This window comes from Diprion similis, chromosome 8 (genome assembly GCF_021155765.1).
Source record: "Diprion similis isolate iyDipSimi1 chromosome 8, iyDipSimi1.1, whole genome shotgun sequence".
Lineage (NCBI taxonomy): Eukaryota > Metazoa > Arthropoda > Insecta > Hymenoptera > Diprionidae > Diprion > Diprion similis.
In genome coordinates this window covers 21,828,830-21,853,901 of record NC_060112.1, presented here as the reverse complement: position 1 = coordinate 21,853,901, position 25,072 = coordinate 21,828,830, and the positions used below count along the sequence as shown (strand labels likewise).

The window sequence follows — 25,072 nt, the reverse complement described above, 5'->3', positions numbered from 1 at the left end:
TTATGATATAATAACACGATTGTTCTAGACATATTAATTAATATGCTTTGCTTCTTCTTCGCAATACTAATCAGATAACTTAAGTTCAAAATCATAAAATTATTAAAACTCTCAAAACTACAAATTGACCAAACCATGGCATTCAGTGCAACAATGGTGTAACAATACTTAACCAAGATAGCAACAAAGACAAAATAAAAAAAAATACAAAAAAAAAACCAACTATCGAGAGATCGACGATGCTTAGAATTTCCCGTGAAATAAACCCCCCCCCGTTCACCAAATAAACCGCCATTAGCCCCAGGAGTAGAATTAAGGAGGACGAGGACGAACGCTAGCTATGTGAGAGAAAATTTCCTCACCTGTCTCCGCAGTCTGTTGATGGTAGTAATTACACTCGGCGCAAATGGGGTGAACTGGGTGATGATCGACCTCGTCGGATTCTCCCTCGTCGCAAACGTCCTTGTATCCCTCGGGGGGACTGAGGGTTTCCTGCTGCTGCGGATGTAGCTGTTTTTGGATCTGCTGACTCCTGGGGGGCCCTTCTATCGCGGCGATCCTCACGTCGACATCCTCGAGGCCGTCGGCGGTGGCGAACACCTGTTCCTGGCCCCCGGAAGCATCGGGGTCGAGAGGACGCCCGCTCCCTGCGAATTGAAGGTTCAATTCGGCCCTGCACTCCTTGCAGTTACCCAGCCTTATCATCTCGTGTTCCTGGCAACAGCAGTCGCATTCCTCCTCGTAATCGGCGCAGCATTCTTCTTTGATAAGGATTATATAATCCGCGGCGAAGAATTCGTTCAGCTTCTCGTTTATCACCACGCGGTTTTTTTGACCCTTCGGTTTAGTCTGACCGGGCTTTTTTAACAGGGATTTTAGCGACTTGAGCGACGAGCCTTTTCCCTTCGACATCTCTGACGGCGAATCGCTGCAGTGTTCTTTCATTATTGTTGTTTTTGTCTTTGTTTTTGTTTTTGTTGTTGTTATTATTCACGTATCCGAATACGCGATTCTCAGCTCTAGGAATCACTTATCCCCTATCCTTCTTAATTCCTCTGCTTTTCCACCTCTCTTACCTCCGTTTAAATCACCCTTCGCTTAACGGCACACTATAGCTTGTCCGCTCACCTGCAAACTTCCTCGTTTCTACCGAGGATAATCATGTAAATATTGGTTGCCTTCGGTTTTCCTGTCTCGTAGTCGCGGCTGTTCACGTATACCTACGATTTTAACCGTGTCTAAAATTATGCAATAACGTAATCATACATTATCCAATGTTGAGTGAGAAGAACAATAACAATGATTTCACGATGGTAGTGTTTTTTGGTTTTCTACTTTACTTATTCCATCTGCTCGACGATTGACTAGTACAGTCGGTGTGAATTCAAATTGTGTGTTTAGCGATTCATTATCGTCACGGGATTTCAAGTGTGTTGTTATTGTCGTTACATGTTTCTTCTTTTTTAGTAAAAAAAAATAAAACCTGTTTTGGTAGTGTTGATAATATTTACGCAAGAAGAACAAAGATAGGAAAGAAGATTAATTACTCTATAATTAATAATTGCGATTTGAGTAACAAGAAAGATGTTTGAATATCAACAAAAAACGACGAGACGCCGTTTTCAACAATGGTAATGTGTGTAGATAACTTTTTTCCGTCGCATTATTTGGCGCTGAATTACGATCCGTGATCGTTTTTTTTTATTATTTGTATATTAGGCGCGTGAAAATCGCGACAGATTTCCTTCACGAAGACCCGCATTCCGCCATAACGAACAAACACCATCCTATTCCACCTTCGAAACGTCGCATATCGATCTATCCTCTCTGACCGGCGTGGGCGTACTGTTTAATAGTAAAACAAGCCCCGCCGTAAAAGCGACGCGATTTTCATTATTATACACGTTCTCAAATGCACTCGGTTAGCCTGAACGGAGGAGCCGACATGAGCAGCTGTCAAACGAGGTCCCAGGGAACTACTCCCAGACCTGGCAACTCGTCGTTGCACACTGCCGAATCCAGGCCAGTCACTCGAGCAACGCACCGGAGTCGACTCCGAGCGGCCGAAACCGACTGGAGTATCGAAAGCCGAGGGAACGCGTGACTACGACGACTCCACCGTGTCGCTAGCGACGAACTACGGAGGCGCCTCGAACTAATCTGACAGTAGAAGCTTCTTCGCTCGACCGATAAGCGCGAGCCCTTCTTTGACCGACTTACCCAGCCGCGGCCGCGCCGAGCCTCCAAGCGCGAATTTTCGCGTATTTTTGCAGAGGCTGCTCGCGGCTGTGGAACAACAGATTATTGATTGCGTCGCTGGCTCAGGGATTTGGAGTTGGCGAGACGATGAACCGTATTCCTGCTAATCATCGCATGTCGATTTACTTATACACAGTCTTTTCTGCATTTCCATATCGCCCCCCGAATCTACTAGCCGACAAACTATACTTGCGGTCCACTTTTTATTGAGATAATAAAAAAGAACCACAGCTTCTGTATCCAGTCCCATAGTGCGTATCGATTTCCAAAGTCAGAATCTTACTGGAATTACAGTTGCACCGTAACCCAAATTTCGACATCGAGATAGATGGATGGGACGTAGATGCCCGCGTGATTCAACGCTTTTCAATATTTTTAGAATCCGCCTTTCGCAATCTTTTTATTAAAAATACGAATTTTCGATGGTTTGACATCAACGAAAGTTTTTGCTACAGATGCTACAAAGCTTTATTACATCTTTCAACGCATTATCTCGGATTTAGACTTAGGATTTTCTATGAAACATAAAGCTGCATTTGAAATATTACAGAGTATAAAAAAAAGTAACATGTCGACGTTAAATACGTTAGCGTAACATATCTATATACATATTTAAATTGGATTGTATGTAAGGACATATACACATATATACTAGTGAGAAAGTGTTTTTTGACGAGATAGTCTTACCCCGCGGTAAAACTGGAGCAAACAGCGGTCGAACTTTTACGATTGAGAAGCTTTTTTGATAGATCACAAAGATGGTAAGACTTTGTACGGGTTTAGAATTCGATTTGGATCCATCATTTGTTTGAGTTCGTGCATCAACTTGATGGCAGATTCATCTTTGCTCAAATGCAAAAATTTTGTTTTTTTGAACCCAATCCCATGTTCCGCACTCACACTGCCTTTCAATTTAGAAACGTATTCAAAAATGAATGGTTCCACTTGATGGGCTATTTCATCTATGTATTCAGGTATCGAAACTTGCACGTGGATATTTCCATCCCCTGAAAATTTTTTTACTATGGTCATACGAACTTTGTAATTGTAATTATGCAATTGAACAAAACTCAACTATATCTGTAATTATAAAATCGTCAAGTGAATTACCAATGTGACCGTATCCTGCTATTCGTTTGATACGAGGATCTTTAAGATGTTCGCGTAGAACCTGGACTGTTTTGTAAAAGTTTGGTAACGGTACAGAAATGTCATATTTGAATACATAACCATCTCGCATCACACCTTCCGTGATACGTTCTCTGAGTTGCCAAATATTCTGAAAAGATGAAAAATTCATCATTAACAGGAAGGAAAGAAAGTTCAAACTGTATCTTATAATCACCAAATCAAATATTCCTGTACCTCGTGTTGAAAGACAAAAATTAAGTATGTGTGTTTCAAACTCACTTTAATTTTGGTAGGTTCCGTGGCAATTGTACCATTTTTAACTATTTCTTTTTCCATAGCTTTCTCGAGAAATTGGTTAAGCTTCTCTTCGTCGTGACGTGTTTCGCTTCCTGCTGTCTCAATTAGCATGTAAAATTCGTACCCATCATTATTTAGAACTAGCGGATTCTTCAACCCCAAATTATCAGTACAGACAGACATTGAAGCCCGATCAATCATTTCACAAGAAGAAAGAACCTCCGCTAATTCCGCCTTTGCCAACTGATAAGTCTTCAATAAGTCCTCAAAATTATCCACACCTGTGGAAATCCAATGATTAATGTACACTGATTAGATGTACTTTATAACAAGCTTAAAGTAAAGAAACAAAGATACTGAAAGTCAAGTTTATCCCACCTAGCAAAGCCACGCTCACAGCTTTCGGAAGTGTAGGGCACTGAATGGCAATTTTCGTGACGATACCCAGAGTACCCTCTGATCCGATAAATAGATGTTTCAGGTGGTATCCAGTATTGTCTTTCTTTAAGGTATTCAAACAATTTACAATTTCACCATTTGCCTTCACCTTTTGGAATACAAAAAGTAATTTGATTAATATCAAAGTAATTAGAATCTGTGTATCACTATCCGCACAATCCAGTAGAATATTAAATCTCAGACTCTCTATTTACTAATTGTTTAATATCTAACGTACGGCTTCAAGCCCCAACAAATTGCCGTGCAAGTTCCCATAACGCAAGAGTCGAAGACCGCCAGCATTTGTAGAAACACAACCGCCAATTTGACAGCTACCTTTAGCACCTAAATCCAACGGCATCATCATCCCTGATTGTGCTAAATGGTTTTCCAAAGTCTCTAGAACACAGCCAGCTTGGCAGACCAATGTGCCTAAAGATAAAAATGATACGGAGTTAGAAGAACAGGGATTTCATTACGACGTAGAAATTATCAATCTAGGATTTAATAAAAATTAGAATATGGGACACAGTAGGAGGTGTAAAATCCTGTGAACGATAGTTACTTGAAATATTATCAACTTCGATAATGTTGTTCATGAGACTGGTGGAGAGAACGATTTCATCGAAAACAGGTACACTGCCGCCAACAAGTCCAGTGTTTCCGCCCTGAGGACATACAGCTAGTCGGTTTACATTACAATATCGGAGTATCTCTGAAACCTCTTCCGTCGTTTTTGGCTTCACAACGACACGACTGCACCCTGAAAAATAGCAGGAAAAAAGGTGATGTCGATAAAAAAAAATTTAGTCAAGTCAACGTCACGTAGAAAAATTGATCTAATTCGTAACTCGCGCCAATTTCAAATACCGAGCAAAGCTTTATATTTCTAATAGAAGATGTCGCTAACGGAGCGTCGTGTTTAGTGGCGCGCTCTGTGAAATATATTTTTCATGCGTATCGCACGCAGCGGCACGCACGACACAATCGACCCTCGAGGCTTGAACCGACAGACCTGATCTAGAACCGAACGAATTCACGGTCCATATTCAGTTAGTAGGTAGATAGTAAATAAAGTTGATCACAAGACGCGTTAAACCGGGTAATGGAAATGGCGGATAGCGTAAAAACGAATAAAATGCAATAAAGGATTGTAGAGGGTGAGAAAAAAGAAGAAATAGGGAAAAAAAACGAGAAAGAAGGTTGAAAAAAATAATCGGAAAAGCTTGTGAAAAAAGAAAGACGACGCGCGGCGTCTCCCTCGCGCTCAGCTCCTCCCCTTTTTTCTTCCTTCTCCCTCCCGTCGGCAAATGCAACCTCCGCGCAGACGGTGCGCAGGTTCTCTCGAGACGCGTTGAGCGTCTACCACCTACTGCAGCTTCCACCACCCACCTCTGACCATTTTAACCCAATCGACGTTGTAACTCTCGCATTCGTCGGGATCAGTTATAAGCCTGTCCTTGCCGAGAAGATCGTCGAAGAAGCGTAGATGGCTGTCGGTGACCGTGGCGTACGGTCCACGTGTCACCTTGTACCTGACAGCGGTGGGTTCAGGTTTGAGTGCAGCGACGGCGTCCGTGGCGAAAAGCACCGTTGCCGACTCCTTGATTTTCGCATGCCGGAGAGCCGTGCCGCCCTTCCTAGCGTTTCGCAGCTGTCGCAAAGCGCTCAACATTCTCCGGCGCTATTTTTCTGTAAAAAAAAAATATGAAGTATAGAGCGATAGATTAGCCTGGAAGGATTTCTCGACGGCAAACGTCGACTCCCATTCCCTGCACCTAACCTCTTCCCAAAATTCCACCAACAAGAATACTTATAGGTGGAAGAGAAATATTTACTACGAGTTTCGTCGGCTCGAGACGAATCGCGTGATCCCCGCCGTCCTTCTTCGCCGCTTCGTTCAGGGCTTCGGAGTTGAAATTCTCTGCGTCGTCGTGCCGCGCCACGATCGGAGTGTACCGGGGGGACGGCGTACAGTCAAGCGCAAAACTCGCACGCTGCAGCGCTGCAGTTCTACCTATAGCCAGGGACGTAAATTGAGTAGCCTCGAGGAAACATGACCGCGTAATGGCCTCCGCGGCCGGGATTTTTACCACTCTGAACCATCGACGACAGATTTACGATGCCTCCCGGTGTAGGTTCAAACGAAAAACGAAGCAGTCTCTCTCTCAGCTCCGGGATACTGACTGAACCGACTGTACCTCACGGGGTAGCGGTCAGTGGCACGGAGGGACTCGAAGGGTGGGGGAAAGGGTTTTATTTTATATATATATCTATATACACAAAAATATGCAGTCACACTACACAACCAGCGATCACGAATGGTCAACGTCGTTAATACTGTGCTGGGATTGTTATAGGACAACCACCCAGGTTGTGGGTACCTACTTTTTACAGTTTTCGTTAGAAAGCAATTATATCGTTAATATGATAGTGCATTTTGAAAAAAGGAAGAGAAATAAAACACGACGAACGTGCCTTCGTCACGCTACAAATGCCCGGTCGTTATCGAAAAAACAATACACTGCATGGCACCTACTTTTCTTTTATTATCCTGTGCCATAATCAGGCCTTCGATCGAAGATTGATTTTGTTCAAATGATTTTTTTTGTCCTTGCAGAACATTTATCCTTGATTCAAAATGCACACTTTTCCCTCTTTCCTTACTGATCTCTACTATAGAGATTAGTGTCTTTCCTACATTGCTATTCTGTATAATATGAAGACGCCAAGCTATCCAATTTTCATTGAGCCTCACCCTTATGGAATAGGTTAGATGTGAGGCCGGCAATGATCATTATTAAATGTTAGATCAGGTCATGATTACTACTGTAAAGTACGTGTCAAAACAGTCATTATACAATTATTGCAACGATAATGAATATCTAGGGCTCCTAAGCATTGAGAATCACTGTCGAGTTCTCTGATTGGTTAGACTTCTGTGACGTGAGCAAGGTCATTCTGCCGTTCAAATGAAATGTTAAGATTTTTACTCGAACTTTCGTCAATGGTCAGTATATTAAACAAAAAAACAGCCAACTCCATAGTTTCATGGTATACTTAAACTAATTTGTAGTTAATAATAACACACAAAGTAAAAGCCCAAGGACCATATTATATAACGTGTGTTACTAGCTAAAGCAACACGTTGCGTGCGTAAAATTCAACCCCAAGACGGTGAATAGAGCGATTCTAACACAAGAAGTATACCGTTTATGCATACCGTGCTGTAAAATGGATGGTGTGAGGCTGATTGAGTTTGAGCATGAAGGACTATTAGAACTTGTTATACTCTGTAAAGAAATTATTTTGTAACCATTTTATGCACTATAATAAATATACCTATCTGTTAAAAAGGGAATTGAATTTAAAAATACTCCGAGTATTTATATAATATGTAGTTATATAAAATAAACTTATTTTCTTAATGTTTATACACAATTCCTTCATGATTTAAAACAAAACGTTTGACAGAAGTTGTCGACTCGAATTGTTGCAGTATTATTCATTATGACTTAACTTTTGGACTAGCCTGTTTTCGATACGAAACAAAATGCGAGCTCGATTCCACACGAATTATGTATAACAATGACTCCCATTCTCTCAAGTGGGCTGCATCGCCAATCATTGTCACATAATTCATATAGAATAGAGCTCGCATTTTGTTTCGGACCAAAAGCAAGTTAGCCGGAAGTTTGAGGCATTAATGAGTAGGTATTACTGTGCCTGTGCGGCTGTACTCATCGAATGCACAGTAGAAACTGCAACAAGTAGAAGGACATATCGAATCGCGCATCGAAGAGAGAGTGCAAATTATGTCCAGCAAGTTGTACAGCTCTCATATACAGCTCTATTTGTGCATACCTATAATAGTACCTACCTCAAACTAAATAGTAAATACGTGAAAAGTTGATTTAATAAAGTTGGGCCAAAATAGTTAGCCTAGCTCGCGCGTATTCCGATCGCGGATATACACGTGCCTATGAGAGCAGGGAAAGAACACTTGACAAAGCTCACCAAGCAGTGAGAGAGATAAAACCACGAGATGCGAGGGGTTGCAGTTCGGGGTTGAGGGTGAAAAGCCGAGGGTGGAGGGAAGGCACCGAACTCTATATCTCTCTTGCTCCGTGAAGGGTGAGGGGCACACGCGTGCATGCAGTGCAAGGCCATACATCACACACACACACACACACACACACATATATATACATACTTAGTTAAAGCTCATCTTATACCTATGTATTATGTACATATAGATACCTGCAGATGAAATAATAAAAACGATCACAAAGTTCGTAACAGATCTACAATCCACGATATTATTCATCGTGCGCATATAAGACTAATTGATAAGCCTAACATACCTATACTTGATTGCAACAATAGTATATCGCACATAAAGCAAGGATATTAATTATCCTTGTGCATGATTAATATTGTCAACGAAATATATCACATATGCTGATTGTATTCTATAGGTATACAGATATGCCATGCAATAAATCACTTATTATATACGTCTCATCTTGTAGCGTTAGAATGAATAACTTAACGCGTAAGACATTGCAGTATGATCGAAATAAAAAGCATAACGAGAACTCGCAGGTATTATGTATAGGCCACTTTGCAAGTGTGTAAGTACCTGTTTCCAAATTTTTGCCTACCTGGCAGTGTTTATATGATCGTATTATATCGCTGACCATACATAAATTTTTCTAACACAGATGTATTAATGTAAAATTGTCATCAATCGCTGACGTTCTGATAATGACGTGAATCGATAAATTAACATAGACACTGATTGGAGAGAATACTTCTCAAAATAACAAGTATAACTGCAGTCTACTCTTATTACACAAGTCTTATTCGTAAGTTACGCACATATAATATAAGAAGAGCATTGAAAATTATTGCGAGTCATTCATAAACCATGATAAAACTTCGCTAGCTATACGTACATCACAAATTTCCATCAACAGTGTTACTTTGCATTTGCTGAATGTGCGAAACCTGCGTTTAAATCAACTGCACATAATGTAAAAGGCCCGCGAGAAGCGAGAACCATCGGCATCCCCAGGCGATGAAATGAAGTGGACGACATCGTCTTAATAACACCGTGAAAGAAAAGCTCGCGAAGGGTGGAAAAATGTAAGATATGCCTCCAGGGTAGCTGTATAAACTGTTACAACGTGGACTCGCACGCCTCAGCAAAGGTACTATATTTATGAGGTTTTTCACGCCACAGTGACGTACAACTCGAGATTTTCACGATTTTAATTGACGCAAGAGACTTCACCAGCCACCAAATCCTTCGTAGAGAGACTCATCCATTAGCGAATAGCTTTACTCGGGCCACGTACTGCAGCTGTTGCCATCTAATAATGGAGAGATCTCTACTTTATTCGGTGAAAAAATTTTCACGTACAAATCCCTGCACGACGTGCATTCGTCATGATTATACCTGCACGACCCATACATATGAACCACAAGCTACTCAACGCCTCCACAATCCGGATATATAATCTACATGGTGTATATATGTATATATGTATAATATGATTCCCGCGTCTTTGCAGAATAATCAATCATACCTCGTATATTATATGAAGTATATCTAAAACTCTGCAGTCACAAATTCTTCGTCTATAGATACATTTTGTGTTCTGTGTTTTGTGCGTGTGTGCATTAGGGTGTTCTGAAAAAAAAAAAAAAAAAAAATTCCTCTCACTTCCTCAAGTGTTAGTGTTTGATAGAAAAAAATTTCTCCCAAAAGATGAACTCTGTAGCTCGAGTCTAAAATGTTGCTATTTTGATTTTTAATTCCCACTCATTGAACATGGAAAAATTGCACTTTTCGTTAAAAGTTAACACACTCGTAAGCCATACAATATTTCTCAAATCTAGGTCTAGATTCTTGAAGCTGATTCTTCAAGCTTTCTAAACTTTTGTAACAAAGTGTGATTGTCATTGAAAACGATTATCATCATTGGAATAGACATTAGTCATCTGAAAGTTACCGATTTTTACCGAAAAGGAGAAAACCTATACAATATAGTGTCCTAACGATGATAACCATGCTTTCTTACAGAGGATTGTAAAGCTCGAAGAATCAGCTTCGAGGATCTCTGCATGTTGGTATTTAAAAAATGTTGCATAGATCACAAGTATTTCAACTTTTAACGAAAATCAAAATTTTCCAACATCAAATGAATGCAAAATTAAAATTAAAATAGCGAGCTGTTAGACCTGAGCTAGAGAGCTCATCCTTTGGGAGGACCTTATTTCTATCATAGACAAAAATTTGAGGCGATGGAAACGAGAAAGATAAAAAAAAATTTGAGCCATCCATCCTAATGTGCATTATATTTGCGATTCTTCATATCTTATAATCAGTTACATAATCTACGTGCATACTGCAACTCTGATAATATAATACTCATGTGTGTATATATATATAGGTATAACGACAAAGAATCTATATCTACAATAATTGTACAAGACAATGAGCTCTTCTCTGATAAGATTAGAGTGACATCGGTCCCACGGACTTGATCATTGCTATACGATTCCTCGCGGTAATCCGCCTATATATATATATATATATGTAATGTATTGCGATCTTGACATTCTTTTTCCATTCGTTTCCTGTGAATTTTACATGAAAATAAACAGAACGAAATAAAAGAAATAAGAAGCTCGTCAATTGCACGCCATACTGCAGTGCATTTTTACACTACATTTTATATATCGTACTCGTGTTACAATTGAAATTGCAAACCCTGCAGTATGATGGCAAGAATAAATGACGTGCCTTGAATTACGCAACTCAGGTAGGCAGGTATATAAAATCGCAAAGTGCAGAACTGCAGCACCTACAATTGCCTGGCATCGTTCATCGAACTAAACCATGCACATTAGAATATTACATGATGTTGCAACATTGCATTCTATGTACAGAGTGAATGAGAATAGATTACTCACATGAAGCAAAATTTTTACGCCTACTTTACACGACGAGTATAGCTAAATACTTAAGAATTTAATATACTTCGCTATGCGTACAACGTCATACGCGTAACGAAGTTTCCTCATGTGATTTAATTCTTTTTTAATGCGTATGTTATAACGATCATAATACAAAGTGTTCATTGTCATACAAGTTTGTAATCGAAAATTGATGATTGGTTCAAACAGCTTTAACATCCGTAAAAATATCAATTAACGATATACAGCAAACCGAGAATATGGACACCCTTCCTCCCCCCTCTCTGTCCCTCTTCCGCCATCTTTTAACCAACAAAACGTGTATATACATATATACGGGTCACGGTGCTGGAATTCGTCGATCTTCATTCGCAGTTTGAGTATAATCACATATGTTCTTGTAGAATATCGAAGTAAACAAAATTGAACGTGATATGATATAGACGAGTGTAGTGAGTAAAGATAAACAAACGTCGATCGTGACAAAGTGGTATACAAATAAAAAGAATGGTTGGCTGTTTGAAAGTAATTTTCCAAGTGGTCTAAGATGGTCATTGAATGACACCGCCATGTTTTCTCCCTCAATCTAGCATATAAGAAAGGCATCATCATGCCAATCTTGCAGTCTTATAATACAGCTGTCAAACTGATCGTTTTGGTCAATATTTATACAAGGAAATAGCAGCTTAAGGACCCGCCACAACAATTATACATATACCCATATGTGTATACACCAATACAAGGATATAAAGAAAAGAGCGAGAGGTGGAAGAGAGGGTGACTCTGGGATGATCGAGGCGTGCTGCGTACAGAGAGAGAGAGAGGGAAAGAGAGAAAGAGAAGGATACACCAAAGTGTATACGAGGTGGCGACACAAGGCCGAACGAGATAGCGAATCGGTGGGGGGGACATGACGCGAGAGTCCGCGAATGTTGCATTACAATTATTCATGCCCCACCGTTATAGCGCGAGTGGATATATCTATACGTGAAGTTCTTCCCTCTCCTCGACCCCTTATGCCCCACTCCAGCCGCTCGACGTATATGCATCGAATCTGGTCGGGTATAACCTATATATATATATGTATATACATACATATATATACACCTCGGTACACATATGGCTATATAGCAAGTTCCTACCCATACTACGTGCTATATGTATAGAAAGTCGGCGGTGGTCGGTGATCGTCACGTGAGCGTGAAACGCCCACCCCGCAAGCGCGCTCTAGGCCACTATTCTTCCTGGTCTACAATCGAGAGAGGCATGAGTAGGACCGAGAGAAAGAGACGGAATGAGAAAGGGAGCGAGAGGGTGAAAAAGAGAAAGGGAGGGACAGAGAGAAACCGGCTGGTAGAGTGAGAGCGAGGAGTAGAAGGAGAAGGACGCCGTGAACGGAGACGAAACCATGCCGGCGACGTCGGAGGAATGAAAAAGGGACGAAGAGGGCGTCGGCAGAGGGGGGCGGGGGAAGGAGGAAAGGGACCGAGAGGGGGTAACACGGAATTTGGAGGGACGATGAGGGGGGGAGGGGGGGCAGCAGCGACGATCTGCAGGGAGAAGAGCTCTTATAGGTGTTCCATATTCAATTTTTATCCTTCATTATTTAGAGACCAAGAGCTACTGTTGAGAGAAATAGAGAGAGAGAGAGAGAGAGAAAGACAGAAGGTATGTTCCTATTGGCGCATGAACCCCGTATATTCCGGAGACTTGGTTTTTACGGATCAAGGAGAGCTCTGTGTTGCATAATGTCTACGACACCACAAGGGAGAGGGAAGGGGGTAGGGGGTTGGTGTGCAAGTCAAAACCTTAGGTGTCTTAGATGCTCCCCTGCACCGAATGTCTCGTACTTGTACTGCACATGCATGAGAGAGCAGGGAGTCTCACGTGTCAACCTAACACTGATTGATGTTCTCATCTTGCCTGCAGCCCAGACCTTGATCGGTATTGTATGGGCGTATATACAATACAGAATACGGGCATAGGTGTATACCTATGCGTATGTGGGAACATCGCACATGTCTTGATACATTTCATTCCTGGCTTATGCACTTGCTATCCTCGTGCTGCACGAGGTTTTGTTTCTCATTACAATAACTACCATACCTCGAAACGCGATACGTTGTATACTCGGTAGAAACGGTTACTATGTACCGTGCGTGTTTTTCTTCTCTTTTTACCAACAAACTTTTCAAGTCGAAAGTTAAATAATTGTCTGATGTTATGGGAATTACGGTGCGGACGTTGATGCACAAAAATCTTATACGTCAGAGTCAATTATAATAGCTGCTAATACAGTCAAAGTTCTAAGGATAGATCATGTAAAAATCATGTGAATTTAATCCAGAGCTATATAGTTATAAATATAAATAAAAACGGAAAAATATATCGATTTACAGTAAAGTTGAAATCGACTTACTCTCGAAGTGAATGTTTTTTGCCTCTCGGAGTATACAATAACCGTCTTCTTTTGGTAGTTAAATAATATATTTCTTCCTTGAACAACAGCAGTGATAAACTACAGTTGCAACTCAAGACACGTGTTGAATGACTTGGATTCGTTAACGACCAAAGCGTGTAACAAGAAGATCAGCTGATGAAAATCAGGTGGCTGATGGAACCTCGAAGTGATCCCCGTCTACGATACAAGTCGGGTTGAAAAATATCTACTATATAGAATAACAAACATCAGCTGGGTTTAAAGGAAGGCACGATACAGATATATGTGTGGGTATACCTATAACGAAGCTCTGGAAGAGCGTGACGTGGTGCACTAATTTTGACCTTGGTGCATGGGCGTGCCAGCGTACCTACGTTTCTAGTGGCCGATGTATACAGTATTTCGATCTCCCTGTTTACACTGGTGGATACCCGAGCCCCCCCCCCCCCCCCCATGTCCCCTCAATCGTTCCCCGAGCGTCGATCATACAGTATATATTCATGCATACTTGCGAACGTGGATACACGCACGTAGATTCGAACCTACATATACGTGTCATCGAATCAGTAAAATATGATAGAACAGGAGAGTAGGCCGGAGGGGGCGAGCTGTGGGAGGTGGGGATTTTGACGTTGGGAAAGACACCAATCGTCGTCAAGGCTCCGACGGTGCGCCCCTGTGTGCGTGGAGAGATTTAATTATCTGTGTGGAGGCGAGAGGTGACCGGCCCGACATCTATTCGGATGTAGCGGTGTGAGTCGACCGGCAAGACGCACACACCGTAAAACGGGACGGCTCGCTATTAATAAATCGTCTCCGAGCGGTGTGTGTGCGCATGCGCAGGGATACCCTCGCCGAGCCAATTCCTCAGTGGCGGCCGGAATCATTAACCGGTTTCCTTGGCAACCCTGGTCGACCTAAACCATTGGCTGGTTACTTACCCCACCACTATACCCAAACTACACTCCACCGGTGGCACAAAAAATCATAAATATAGTGTATCATGACATGAAGCTCTTACACACACTCACTCTTTCTCTCTTTCTCTCTCTCTCTCGCAATATCATATAATTGTGTCGAGATTGCTAAGTACTGAACCGTAATGCCTACTCGTAGACACGACATGTATTTATCAATGGTCGGTTGCATGGTTATTAATGTTTTTATAATGCGTTTGAAAAAATTGTAAAATAATTGAAAAAAGATAAGTAACTAACTTGCATCTTTGCAAATTTTATTTTTAGTTTCAACTCTCCACTCGGCTACCAAGCTGTGATATGTATACCGTTACGATGAAATTTATAATTTGTTCCATGTTGCTGAGATGCATGCAAACGGCCTCGGAAACAGCATGTACAGAGGTGAGGGAGAATTTATACTCCTATATTAAGGGATCCGCTGTGTGGCGAGAAAAGCTCGGCTGATTCGTGGAGCTAACCCCTACTGCAACCTACCACGAATCCCCTGCCTTGTGGCGCATACAACTCGGAGGTATAAACCCGGCTTGTAGTCAGCTGGGACAGGGCCGTGAGTAGAAGTTGGTGCCCCGTTTTATTGACTCGCTGCAGGAGGTATTACAGTTTCAATTACCGGTACAGCCGTACCGTGAAATTACACTTGATTTGGAAACGAGCGGTAAATCAGTTGGGCAAATGTCATTGAAACTTTACCGTTATACCCTTAATTTATCCATCATGCAGGTGCGACGAATATTGACGTGCAAGTACGTCACTGTATCGCAAGGTGATGTGTCGATTGCATGCAGTTGTTTTTCCATGGTACGTATGCAATACAGCATCAGGCTAAAAGTTTGAAACCCTACGAATTTCCAAAGTCGATAGATTTATTTTCCATCTTAGAAAGCTGGTACGAAAGTCTCAAAATGTTCCCCGCCAATTTTGATGAAATGATATCATTATGCAAAAAATTCAGCACGACGAACCTACGGCGAGTTATTCGCGATCTGCGAAAACTGCCAAAGAAAATTCAACAGAAGGGAATGAAATTTTCCAAAACTTTGTAACCCAAAGAAGCGTGCCGTTCGGATGCACCCAATGCGACGGCCCTGAGCCGGGAGTTTATACCATCAGGTCTGCTATGGACCTCTAGACGGTGTGTATATGCGTCGCGCATGAGTATTAGGCGAACGCCGTGTACGCTGGGTTCGAGTGTGTGCAGGCATGCGCCCATAATCCGAATATCGCAGGCCCCGCCCTTCGCTCGGTGAACGATGCCTCTGGGATTTGTCCACGTTGGACCAATGGGGGACGACGGTTGCAGCTCGATGGCCATACGACGTAGGGGGGAGGAGAAGGGGGGAGGTAGAGGGGGGGGGGAGAGTAGGGTCGGCGTTCGAGAAGGGGAAGCGAGGGGTGCCTCACTCACAAAGTGGGAGGCAGACAGCGAGTGAGCGCGACTACCAACGCTTTCAGGTTTCGACGTCAACTCCGAATATTATTTCTAAACCGATGTTTTTCCCGGGTGCATTTCGAGTTATTTCACATTCTCGTATTATTTGACACGTAGTTTTTTTATCGTCAAGTTTGGTGTGTTTATAATCGTGCTTAAGATCCCGCGCAGTCGCTGAAACGGTGTTAATACATGGTGAGTACGAAATTATCGAGATTTGCTTTGGTGTGCGACGGTGTTTGTTCCTACATAGCCGTCGACGGCAACCAGCCGACGACGGCCAGTGAGCTAGTCCAATCCAATATGTCGGAGAGCAGGACGCCTTCCAACCTTACCACCTCGATTCTAACCTACTCTCGGTTCGTTCGTCGTATACACGATATCTGTATACGCGCTATCCGCGATCGTGATACACGCTACCGCGTGTTGCTATTATTATTATCGTTACTATTGTTACGATCCATTATGGCGAGATCTGTGTTGTCACTCACACCCCGCTTTTACTAATTATGGAGGTTTTGCTCGGACGACATTTTGTATTTTGTTATTCCAAGATGGACACGAGGCGAGAGATAGCTAGCTATCCACCACTGCTCTCGCACATTCACACACACACACACACACACACTTACAGGACTTGCGAGGGGAGCCATACATTGTATGCATACTGATATAGGCATTCGTTTATGCTAAACCCAGGTATGCGTATACTGCGCATACGTGTATGTACGGACATACATATGTACATACATGTCGCGTTTAACACTTGCAAACTTCTCGGAATAGAAGGCTCGGGCGATAAACGTGGTTTTAAGTTCAAACAACGTGCAGTACGACCGATATACAACAAATTGGAGAATGCCCTAACACTCGGCCGCACTAGACATTGTTGAATGTTGCTAGAATTATAAAAAAATTGTTTGTTCATGCATTGAGTTGAGATTCACTGACTAACTTCATCTCTGTCTCTCTGAGGTTCCACTCTATTTACGGTTTGACGGTTTCACTCGCTCTAACCACACGTTCACCCTGGAGAAAGAACACACGCACCAGTGATACTCATTATCCATATGAAACTTGAGTTGTGTCACTGGTGCACAGCTGTTTTATGTTGCTCTTCATTTGTTACACTTCATTCTCATTAGATACCGTTCTTTTTTCAAACTCAGAATTGTCTTGGATACATGATGCCATTTCAGCCTTCTCGAAGCCATAACTTTACAATATTGATTTTAAACATATGTCGAGCATACCTTGCAAGATTTATTGATAATTTCGAAATTAGCTTTGTAAGTGCAATTTGCGATGCTAAGTAATACTGGGCGATGGATATTATCCTGAATTTAAAAAATTCTCAGTATCTTTCTTGTTGGCTATGAACCGCACTCCAACTTCAGCAAATACTAATCATCAAGCATCAATACACATAATGTGTTTTCTCGGATCAAGTGTGTAAGATACAATAGCGTAGATTACCCATGTTACATTAGTAGAAACGAGTAACACATAGCTTATATCGTATATATTATACATGTCATTCTTTTATCCATCCTTACGTAGCTTGCACTTAACCTAAAATCATCTTGCAATACTTCGTTATCATTTTGAAATTAATCATAACCTCTATAACCCTTATAACTTGTTATTATAAATAGAACAATTTACTTGAATAAAAAAAGTTGCTCTTAAATTACGACATGGTACTCACCAAAATGTTTTGAAGACTCTTAAGGCGATGATCAGCTCTTTCCGAGGAAACTGCACAGTCAAAATGAAAATACAGCTCTTGAGTAAAACAAGTCATTTCATTATTTGAGTGTAATAAACTATTATCTTAGTTAAATACATAAGGTTATGTAATGATGAAATTAAAGATAGATGGAGCTACTGTTTATGATTAAAAATTCAAAGATCCATATCAACAATCCGTCAGAGTATGTTACAATTATAAATGTATGATTATCGTACATGCATTCTTTGGAACAAATCTGAATGTCATTCTATGGGCGAGCATGGTTTGTATGGAAATAAAATAATTCAGAAAAGGGAATCTACCTGTGTGAATGTAATGCATTCTTGTAACTTTTCTTTTCCTTTCATTGAATTTCAGATTTGACTGTGCGATAGAAAGATGCGGGTGGACAACACTAAAGAAATTAAAATGGCTAAGAAAAAGACAACGCCGTGCAATAAGTGATCTACACAGTTCAGCTAATTTTGTACATAGGAATAATAGTATCTTGTCTCGAAAGTTTGAGAGCGTTGTTGGCCCGCGATAAACTCAGTCAAAAATGACGGATGTTAAGCAAATCGAGATTACCCAACCTCAACAGCAACAACAACAACAACAACCACAGCAGCAACAACAGCAACCACAACAACAGATGATGATGACAACTCAAGACATGCAACAGCAAAACGTCCAACAACAACAGCAACAACAGGTTCAGCAGCAACAGCAACAACAAGCTCAACAGCAACAGGTGCAACAACAGCAACAACAAGCTCAACAACAACAGGTTCAACAACAACAACAGGTCCAACAACAGCAACAGGTTCAACAACAGCAACAGGTCCAACAACAACAACAACAACAACAGCAGCAGCAGCAGCAGCAGCAGCAGCAACAACAGTTACAGCAGCAAGTTCAACAACAAGTACAGCAACAAGTCCAACAAGTCCAGCAAGTGCAACAAGTACAACAACAACAACAACAGCCAGGGAATGGGCCACATAGCGTTGTTCCTACACAGGTTCAAGTTCAACCTCAAGCGGTAGCGGCCAGCATGCCACAGCAAGTATGTTGATGAATGATTTACATAAATTAGAAAAAAAATATTGCCATTTATGGGGAACATGTAAAGTTGAAAAAAAGTTGATTTATTAAATGCTACTTTGATACAGTTGCAGGGTGCAGTGACAGTATCTATGCAGCACCAACAGCAGCAACAACAGCAGCAAGGTGTATCGATGACTTTATCAGGGCAACAGGGTGCAACCACGATAACAACCATGGCGGCCCATCCCCAAGCTGTTCAAGTGATACAGCAACCTTTACAGAATCAGGCGTATCATTTGCAACAACTTTATAATACTCAAGGACAACCGCTAATAATGCCAGGCAATATAGCTCTTCATCCGGCAGGAATAAATCCCTCGTCTATACAGGTAAATATCGATAAAGATTGTTGTCATTGTATAAACCGATGATAGAAATAGTGTAAATCAAAATTCCTGTTTGATGGTGTCAATTGAAATTGAATGATTGACAGGTAATAACGGCTGGAAAACCATTCCAATCTACGACACAATTAACACCACATATGCTGGCAACATCTTCCAATCCGGGACAGGGAGGTGGCCATCCAGGAAGTGGAGGTACTAAAGTGCAAGGTTTTCCTGGCGGGTATCTCCCTGTTCCAACATCTGCCAACCCTGGTGGTGGGCAAACATTGGTTTTTAGTCAACTTGGAGTTCTTGGCTCGCCGCAACCTCCGCCGACACTACAGCAGCAACAACAGACTGCTAATAAACAAGATCAAGTACAGAAGGTAACAAATAAGCAAGGGTATAAATTTAGCAAGGGTGTATTTCAACTGAACGATTTTTGATATGTGCAATTGAAATTTGGCCATGCAATGAAACGAAAATCGACTCACTAAATATTCAGTAATGTCTTGTCATTGTGTTTTTAACTCTAATATTTTCCAGTACACTACCTGTCCAACGGGGACTGCGACAGGTACACGAAGTGGAGGTATGCAATTTGCCCCCTGGCCGTTTACTCAACAAGTTGCCTGGACAGGGTTACAACCGCAGACTCTTCTAACTGCCGCTCCAAATCAGATCTTCATCAGAGGGCCAGCACAACAAGATATGTTTATTCAAAGTCCACAGCCTATCCAGACTCATAATGGTCAGTGATAAAAAAATTATATTCAGAGTATCATTTTTTGAAAGGCGTAAATGACAAAGAAATCACCGCAATTCTCGATGTGAAATTTTTTTTGAAAATATCAATGTATATATTGTATATCTTAGCTATGGCAACGCAACAGCAAATACAAGGGGTACAGCAAATAGCTGCAGCTGGGGGTAAACCAAGAGTAATCGATTTGCAACAACAACAACAACAACAGCAACAACAGCAAAGCAAACAGGGAGGTGGTAGCCAAAGACCACTCAACATTCTTCCATCTTCATTGCAAGGTCCAAATATTCGACCAGCTAGTTCTGTTTCCACCCAGACTGTCCATGGAGTACAGGCTACAGTACACGTACAGGTAATTATCAAAATTGAGCAAACGATCTCATTTATTCTGTTAGAGAACCTTAACGAAGGTGAGGATATTAGTTGAGGTACTAAAATCGACACACTACCTTTTTTTCTTGTAACCCATTTTTTTTTTTTTTAATTTTGTAGAATGTTAATGATGTACAGCTATTCAACGTTTTTTTGTTAGGTGGTTGCTTTGATGTATTTTCGTTTTTTATACAGGGTGGAAAAGCAGGAGGCGGAGGTGGAAAAGGCAGAGGTAAGCCAATCATCCGGACAAGTCCTGGACCAAATGCGGTAACAGCTACGACCAAAGCAGATGCGGCTAATCAAACAAAATCTAACGTACATCATGCTACAATGATCATGCAGCAACATACTGTTCAGCAACAGCAGCACCACCAGCAGCAATTACAGCAACAAGTACAACAAGTTCAACAGCAAGTGCCACAGGTACAACATGTTCAACATCAAATACAACAGCAAGTCCAACAGCAATTGCAAGTACAGCAGCAACAACAGGCAGGAAATGGACCACATAGTGTCGTTCCTACGCAAGTTCAAGTTCAGCCTCAGCCAGTTACGGTCAGCATGACTCAGCAAGTACGTTAGATAATTTATTGAGAAATTGAATCCTACCAAATGAACCTAACTTTATACAGAGAATATTTCTACAAAGTGCAATCTACACGCCGCCAAGCTTCGTTCTCAGCGTGTGTATGATACGCTCAGCTCACATAACAGTTGTGAGTGTGTTGGCGCTGGCGCTCAGCAGGGTAGTGCATAAAGTGCAGTTTGTAGAAATATTGTCGGTATGCCTGCTTTAAAATACCGAGGTTGAGGCCAATGTTTTCAATTTTATTATTCAAATAGTTACAGGGTGCAGTAAGTGTGTCGATGCAACAGCCACAACAACAGCAACAACCAGGTGTTGCTATGGCTTTGTCAGGACAACAGGGTGCAACAACCATAACAACTATGGCTGCGCATCCTCAAGTTCAAGTAATTCAACAACCGATGCATAATCAAGCCTACCAGTTACAACAGCTTTACAATAATCAAGGGCAACCGCTAATAATGCCGACGAAACAACAACAACAACAATATCAACAACAACAGCAGCAAGCCCAGCAGCAGGCGCAGCAACAACAGCAAGCCCAGCAGCAAGCACAACAACAACAGCAAGCACAGCAGCACCAGGCTCAACAACAAATTCAGCAGCAGCAACAACAACAGCAACATCAACAGCAGCAGCAGCAACAACAACAGCAGCAGCAGCAGCAGCAACAACAGCAACAACAGCATGAAAATGTGAAGGCTATGAAAAAAGAGGACAATACAACCGTATCGCAAACGGAGGTCACTGTAACTCAGACTGACAATCCTGGTTCGTACATGATAAACTACTTTTTCAGATTTGTAATCCTTTATAATTCTAAAAATACTTCAGAGTAACAGGTATGTAAACCTGTTTGCAGAAGTAGAACGAAACAAAAACGGTATCAAGGATGAGCCGACACCTGCAGTAACTCCAAAGCTGGAAGATAGAGGATGTAGTAACCCCCTTGCAGGTCTTGCTAACGCAATCAATTCTATTACAAATGGAGTTAGTACAGAAGAAACGACTGTATCAGTGTCGGTACCACCTACTGTGACCAATAAACAAGCACCGCCCAAGGCTATGGTCAAACCACAAGTGCTTACGCACGTAATAGAAGGATTCGTCATTCAAGAAGGTAAATAATGACAGTAAAGTCATAGAAATAAATTATGTCAAAAATTATGTGAAAGTAATTAAATGCAGTAAAAATATTTGGAATACTTGATCGGTTGGTGGCTAAAAATTTACCTTTTATAGCTTCGGAACCATTTGCTGTAAATCGATCGTCACTGACTGGAACAGTGGGACAAGTTGGACATGATACGTCAAACCCATTGAACAGAAATAACATGTTATTATCAGACAAAGAGTCCATCGACGAACCTCCCAGTGAGTTGAATTTTCGGATTATGAATTCGAGCAGAAAAAAACATCTAGTAATATTTTATGTGCCCGGTAACTGATATATTATAAATCTTGTAGGGAAAAAGCATGCGCCTGATTATGCGAATGATGGAGATGGAAATGGAGGAATTGTTACAAAATGTGAAGCCTGTGGAAATTTATTGGAAGACCACAATGGGAAGTATAAGAAGTCGAAGCGCTTCTGTTCTGTGCTCTGTGCAAAGAGGTGAGAGTTCTAGATCTTTCCATTGTTGTAATAAGATTTAGGTTCCCAGCTATGGGGCAAATTCTCAACAAGCTGTACATTTTTAGCAAAAGAAAAGAAACTAGCGATCGCGAGAATGGAGAAAAGGAGTGGGCAAACATGGATACAGAGTCCAAGCTTAACAATGGAGATACAATACGGAAAAATGGAGAAGACAGATCGACATCCGTCGCAAACATTACTGGCATTGTTAATGCAGATGATTCGGCAACTCGGATTAATCCTGTGAAGTGGACGGTAAGATAAAAATATTTTATATCCCCCTACTTAAGGATTTGGTTGTTTTCTATTTTTTTTTAATATAACTATCTTATCAATAGGTGAACGAGGTCTGCGATTTCATACGAGGTTTACCAGGCTGTGCTGATTATGCCGAAGATTTTGCAATCCAGGAGATTGACGGCCAAGCCCTCATGTTACTAAAAGAAGATCATTTGATGTCAGCAATGAGCATCAAGTTAGGACCAGCACTAAAAATTGTTGCCAGAATTGACTCCATGAGATTGGACTCAAACCTGTCCCCGTCAATTCCATCATCGAACAACTCTTAAAAGCCATAATTAAAACAAAAAGTGTTCTAGTTCATCGGTGATGGTGAGAACTCGTGACTGTGTGTGGAGTTCTTCGTACTATACTCTCTCAAAGATGATATTACCGGGTTTAACAAATGATTATTGTTTGGAAGATTTCATTTATCGTTGCAGATTATTTGCTGCAATTTCTTTGTCAGGTTATTGATTCATTGAACTTTTACGAAAGTGTAACGTGGGAACAGAAAAAATTAAAATTTGCGTATCTCATGGTGATAATTATTAATTTTGGTGTAAATAATTCACTGGCAACGTTCCTTGTATTAGACATACAGTCGAGTCCTAGAAAGTAAATACAGTGTATTTACGTGTTGAAGAATTACAGGACACGCACGAAGTTTATTTCAAAGGAACTATCTTTGAGAAAGGAACCTAACATACCTTAAAATGAAGTGATTATTTTTGGAACTCTACAACTCCGTACTTATAGTCGATCAGATTTTAAATGACTGGTGAAATTTTCACCTGATATCATATATACTAAAGTATTATATGATAGTATATAATACACATCTAACAATTCTATGGACTGCTATGGAATTATTGGTACACCTGTAACCTTTTTTTTTCTAACGGGCTCTTAGAGAGAAACGTAAAGATGGGTGCAAAGTGAATGATATCAAGAAGATTTTCTAGGCTAAAGATGTGTTCTAAACGTGACAAATAAAGAAATTAATGGAAGAGAAAAAACTATAAAACTGACGAATATTCAGAAAAATATACTGCAAAAACTTGAGTGATTTGTGGTTAACTAATCATGGTGGACACATTATACTATACTTATTATAGCATAAAGAGACAAGTACAGCATATATCCCGTGATCAAGTTTCCTGCTATTTTCCATCGACAGGAGCTGATTTTATGGCTCACATTGTAAATATAAATACTAAATATATAATGTTTATTTAAAATACCAAATTTTATAACGTGAAATCATAGAGATATACTAGTATTAAATCAAGGTTTATTACTCGTCGTCGTGAATTAATAATTTTATGAGTGCTAATAAAAATAATCACAGCTCGAATTGTGTAGAAAGTATTTCCCCTTACCATTACACTATTGTGCAAGATAATTCATTTCTCAGCGTTCTCTTTTTCATATTGTAAATTCTAAATTGTAATGAGTATCGTTACAAGAACACGTTACGTGAATATTTCTTTACAATAATCTCAAGCCACTTTGTAAACGTACTTACAATTTATGGTGCCACGAGATTAATGGTCCATCATATCCGAGTTAGAGATGTATACATCGTAGTGTGAGCCAGAACAGATTCATGGTATCGCATCGATATCTATAACCAAAATAGGACCGCTTGCGAAATTTCCTAGTTTTATCTAACACAAGTAATATCCTTTGGATTTCTTTGACACGTACCTAATGTTGAAAACGCATAAGATATTTCGTTGAAATAATCAATGGTAATTGGCTGCATATTGTACTAGCTGCCTGCTGTATAAAACTAGACTGAAAACCAATCAATTGAAACTAACTGTACAGAGTCAAAATCCAAGACTTTCGAATGCTTATTTTATGAAAATCAGTCCTTACAGCCTAAGTTTGAAGATTGTTAACATTAAAAGTGAGAAGAATAACAATAATACTGACAGATTTATGACTATTTTTGAATACCTAACTTATAAGCGTTGCTGATAATGTTATTGAAAAAGATTAGCAACAAGTAGTAGTTGAATATTAGAAGTACAAATCTGAGTATAAATAAAGTTTAGCGTTTCTAATTGTAAGTAGATATAGAAATTTTTATTTAAAGTTATGTAACAGCTACTAGGTACAGCTATATGCATTATGGAAAAAATTGAAATAAAGCAGGAGAAGGAATATAAAATAAATTACCTTTTTTTAATTCAAAAGTTTGTCAATTTATTATTCAACTGATTTCGATTATTTTTAGGACTATGAGGGAGGTGAAGCGAAATAATGCGTTGTCGATGTGCGAGGACCATCAGGCTACAT

The 25,072-nt window shown here is 40.6% G+C and overlaps 3 protein-coding genes and 1 long non-coding RNA gene across 5 annotated transcripts in view; 1 reads left to right on the top strand and 3 right to left on the bottom strand.

Annotated features, from left to right (window-relative positions):
- LOC124409834 overlaps nucleotides 1–975 on the bottom strand; it is a 33,106-nt gene extending 32,131 nt beyond the window's left edge. Inside the window, exon 1 of the mRNA XM_046887725.1 lies at nucleotides 363–975. Coding sequence (XP_046743681.1) covers nucleotides 363–945 — 583 coding nt within the window. The 5' untranslated portion in view covers nucleotides 946–975. The remainder of the gene's footprint in view (nucleotides 1–362) is intronic.
- Nucleotides 976–2,631: 1,656 nt separating this feature from the next.
- Nucleotides 2,632–17,768, bottom strand: LOC124409879 (D-2-hydroxyglutarate dehydrogenase, mitochondrial). The gene is made up of 8 exons (XM_046887817.1): nucleotides 17,667–17,768; nucleotides 5,518–5,817; nucleotides 4,691–4,888; nucleotides 4,364–4,557; nucleotides 4,066–4,234; nucleotides 3,670–3,968; nucleotides 3,370–3,538; nucleotides 2,632–3,266 (listed from the first exon to the last, which is right to left on the bottom strand). The coding sequence occupies exons 2-8, from the start codon at nucleotides 5,798–5,800 to the stop codon at nucleotides 3,010–3,012; spliced, it is 1,569 nt and encodes a 522-aa protein (XP_046743773.1). The 5' UTR covers nucleotides 5,801–5,817; nucleotides 17,667–17,768; the 3' UTR covers nucleotides 2,632–3,009.
- LOC124409872 (polyhomeotic-proximal chromatin protein-like) lies at nucleotides 15,949–23,754 on the top strand. 2 transcript variants are annotated; one of them, XM_046887801.1, is made up of 13 exons: nucleotides 15,949–16,153; nucleotides 18,069–18,756; nucleotides 18,863–19,126; nucleotides 19,231–19,509; nucleotides 19,670–19,874; nucleotides 20,000–20,241; nucleotides 20,457–20,837; nucleotides 21,108–21,621; nucleotides 21,713–21,970; nucleotides 22,093–22,224; nucleotides 22,318–22,465; nucleotides 22,552–22,741; nucleotides 22,825–23,754. In XM_046887801.1, exons 2-13 carry the CDS (start codon nucleotides 18,250–18,252, stop codon nucleotides 23,053–23,055), a joined length of 3,351 nt encoding a protein of 1,116 aa, XP_046743757.1. In that variant the 5' UTR covers nucleotides 15,949–16,153; nucleotides 18,069–18,249; the 3' UTR covers nucleotides 23,056–23,754. The 2 variants fall into 2 exon arrangements, with proteins under 2 accessions (XP_046743757.1, XP_046743758.1); XM_046887802.1 differs by lacking the exon at nucleotides 15,949–16,153 and adding an exon at nucleotides 16,231–16,317.
- Nucleotides 23,671–25,072, bottom strand: LOC124409892. Its single transcript, XR_006929550.1, has 2 exons — nucleotides 24,953–25,072; nucleotides 23,671–24,392 (listed from the first exon to the last, which is right to left on the bottom strand). It is a non-coding gene; the product is annotated as an uncharacterized LOC124409892 (long non-coding RNA).

Bases quoted from the DNA above. Each gene is read 5' to 3' on its own strand.
- LOC124409879 (XM_046887817.1), bottom strand. From the start codon at position 5,800: ATGTTGAGCGCTTTGCGACAGCTGCGAAACGCTAGGAAGGGCGGCACG. The intron at 4,889-5,517 runs GTGGGTGGTGGA...GCTATTTTTCAG, and splicing joins TTGGGTTAAAATGGTCAGAG to GGTGCAGTCGTGTCGTTGTG. The intron at 3,267-3,369 runs GTAATTCACTTG...AAAAATTTTCAG, and splicing joins AGCAGGATACGGTCACATTG to GGGATGGAAATATCCACGTG.
- LOC124409872 (XM_046887801.1), top strand. From the start codon at position 18,250: ATGACGGATGTTAAGCAAATCGAGATTACCCAACCTCAACAGCAACAA. The intron at 22,225-22,317 runs GTGAGTTGAATT...TAAATCTTGTAG, and splicing joins GTCCATCGACGAACCTCCCA to GGAAAAAGCATGCGCCTGAT. The intron at 22,466-22,551 runs GTGAGAGTTCTA...GTACATTTTTAG, and splicing joins TCTGTGCTCTGTGCAAAGAG to CAAAAGAAAAGAAACTAGCG.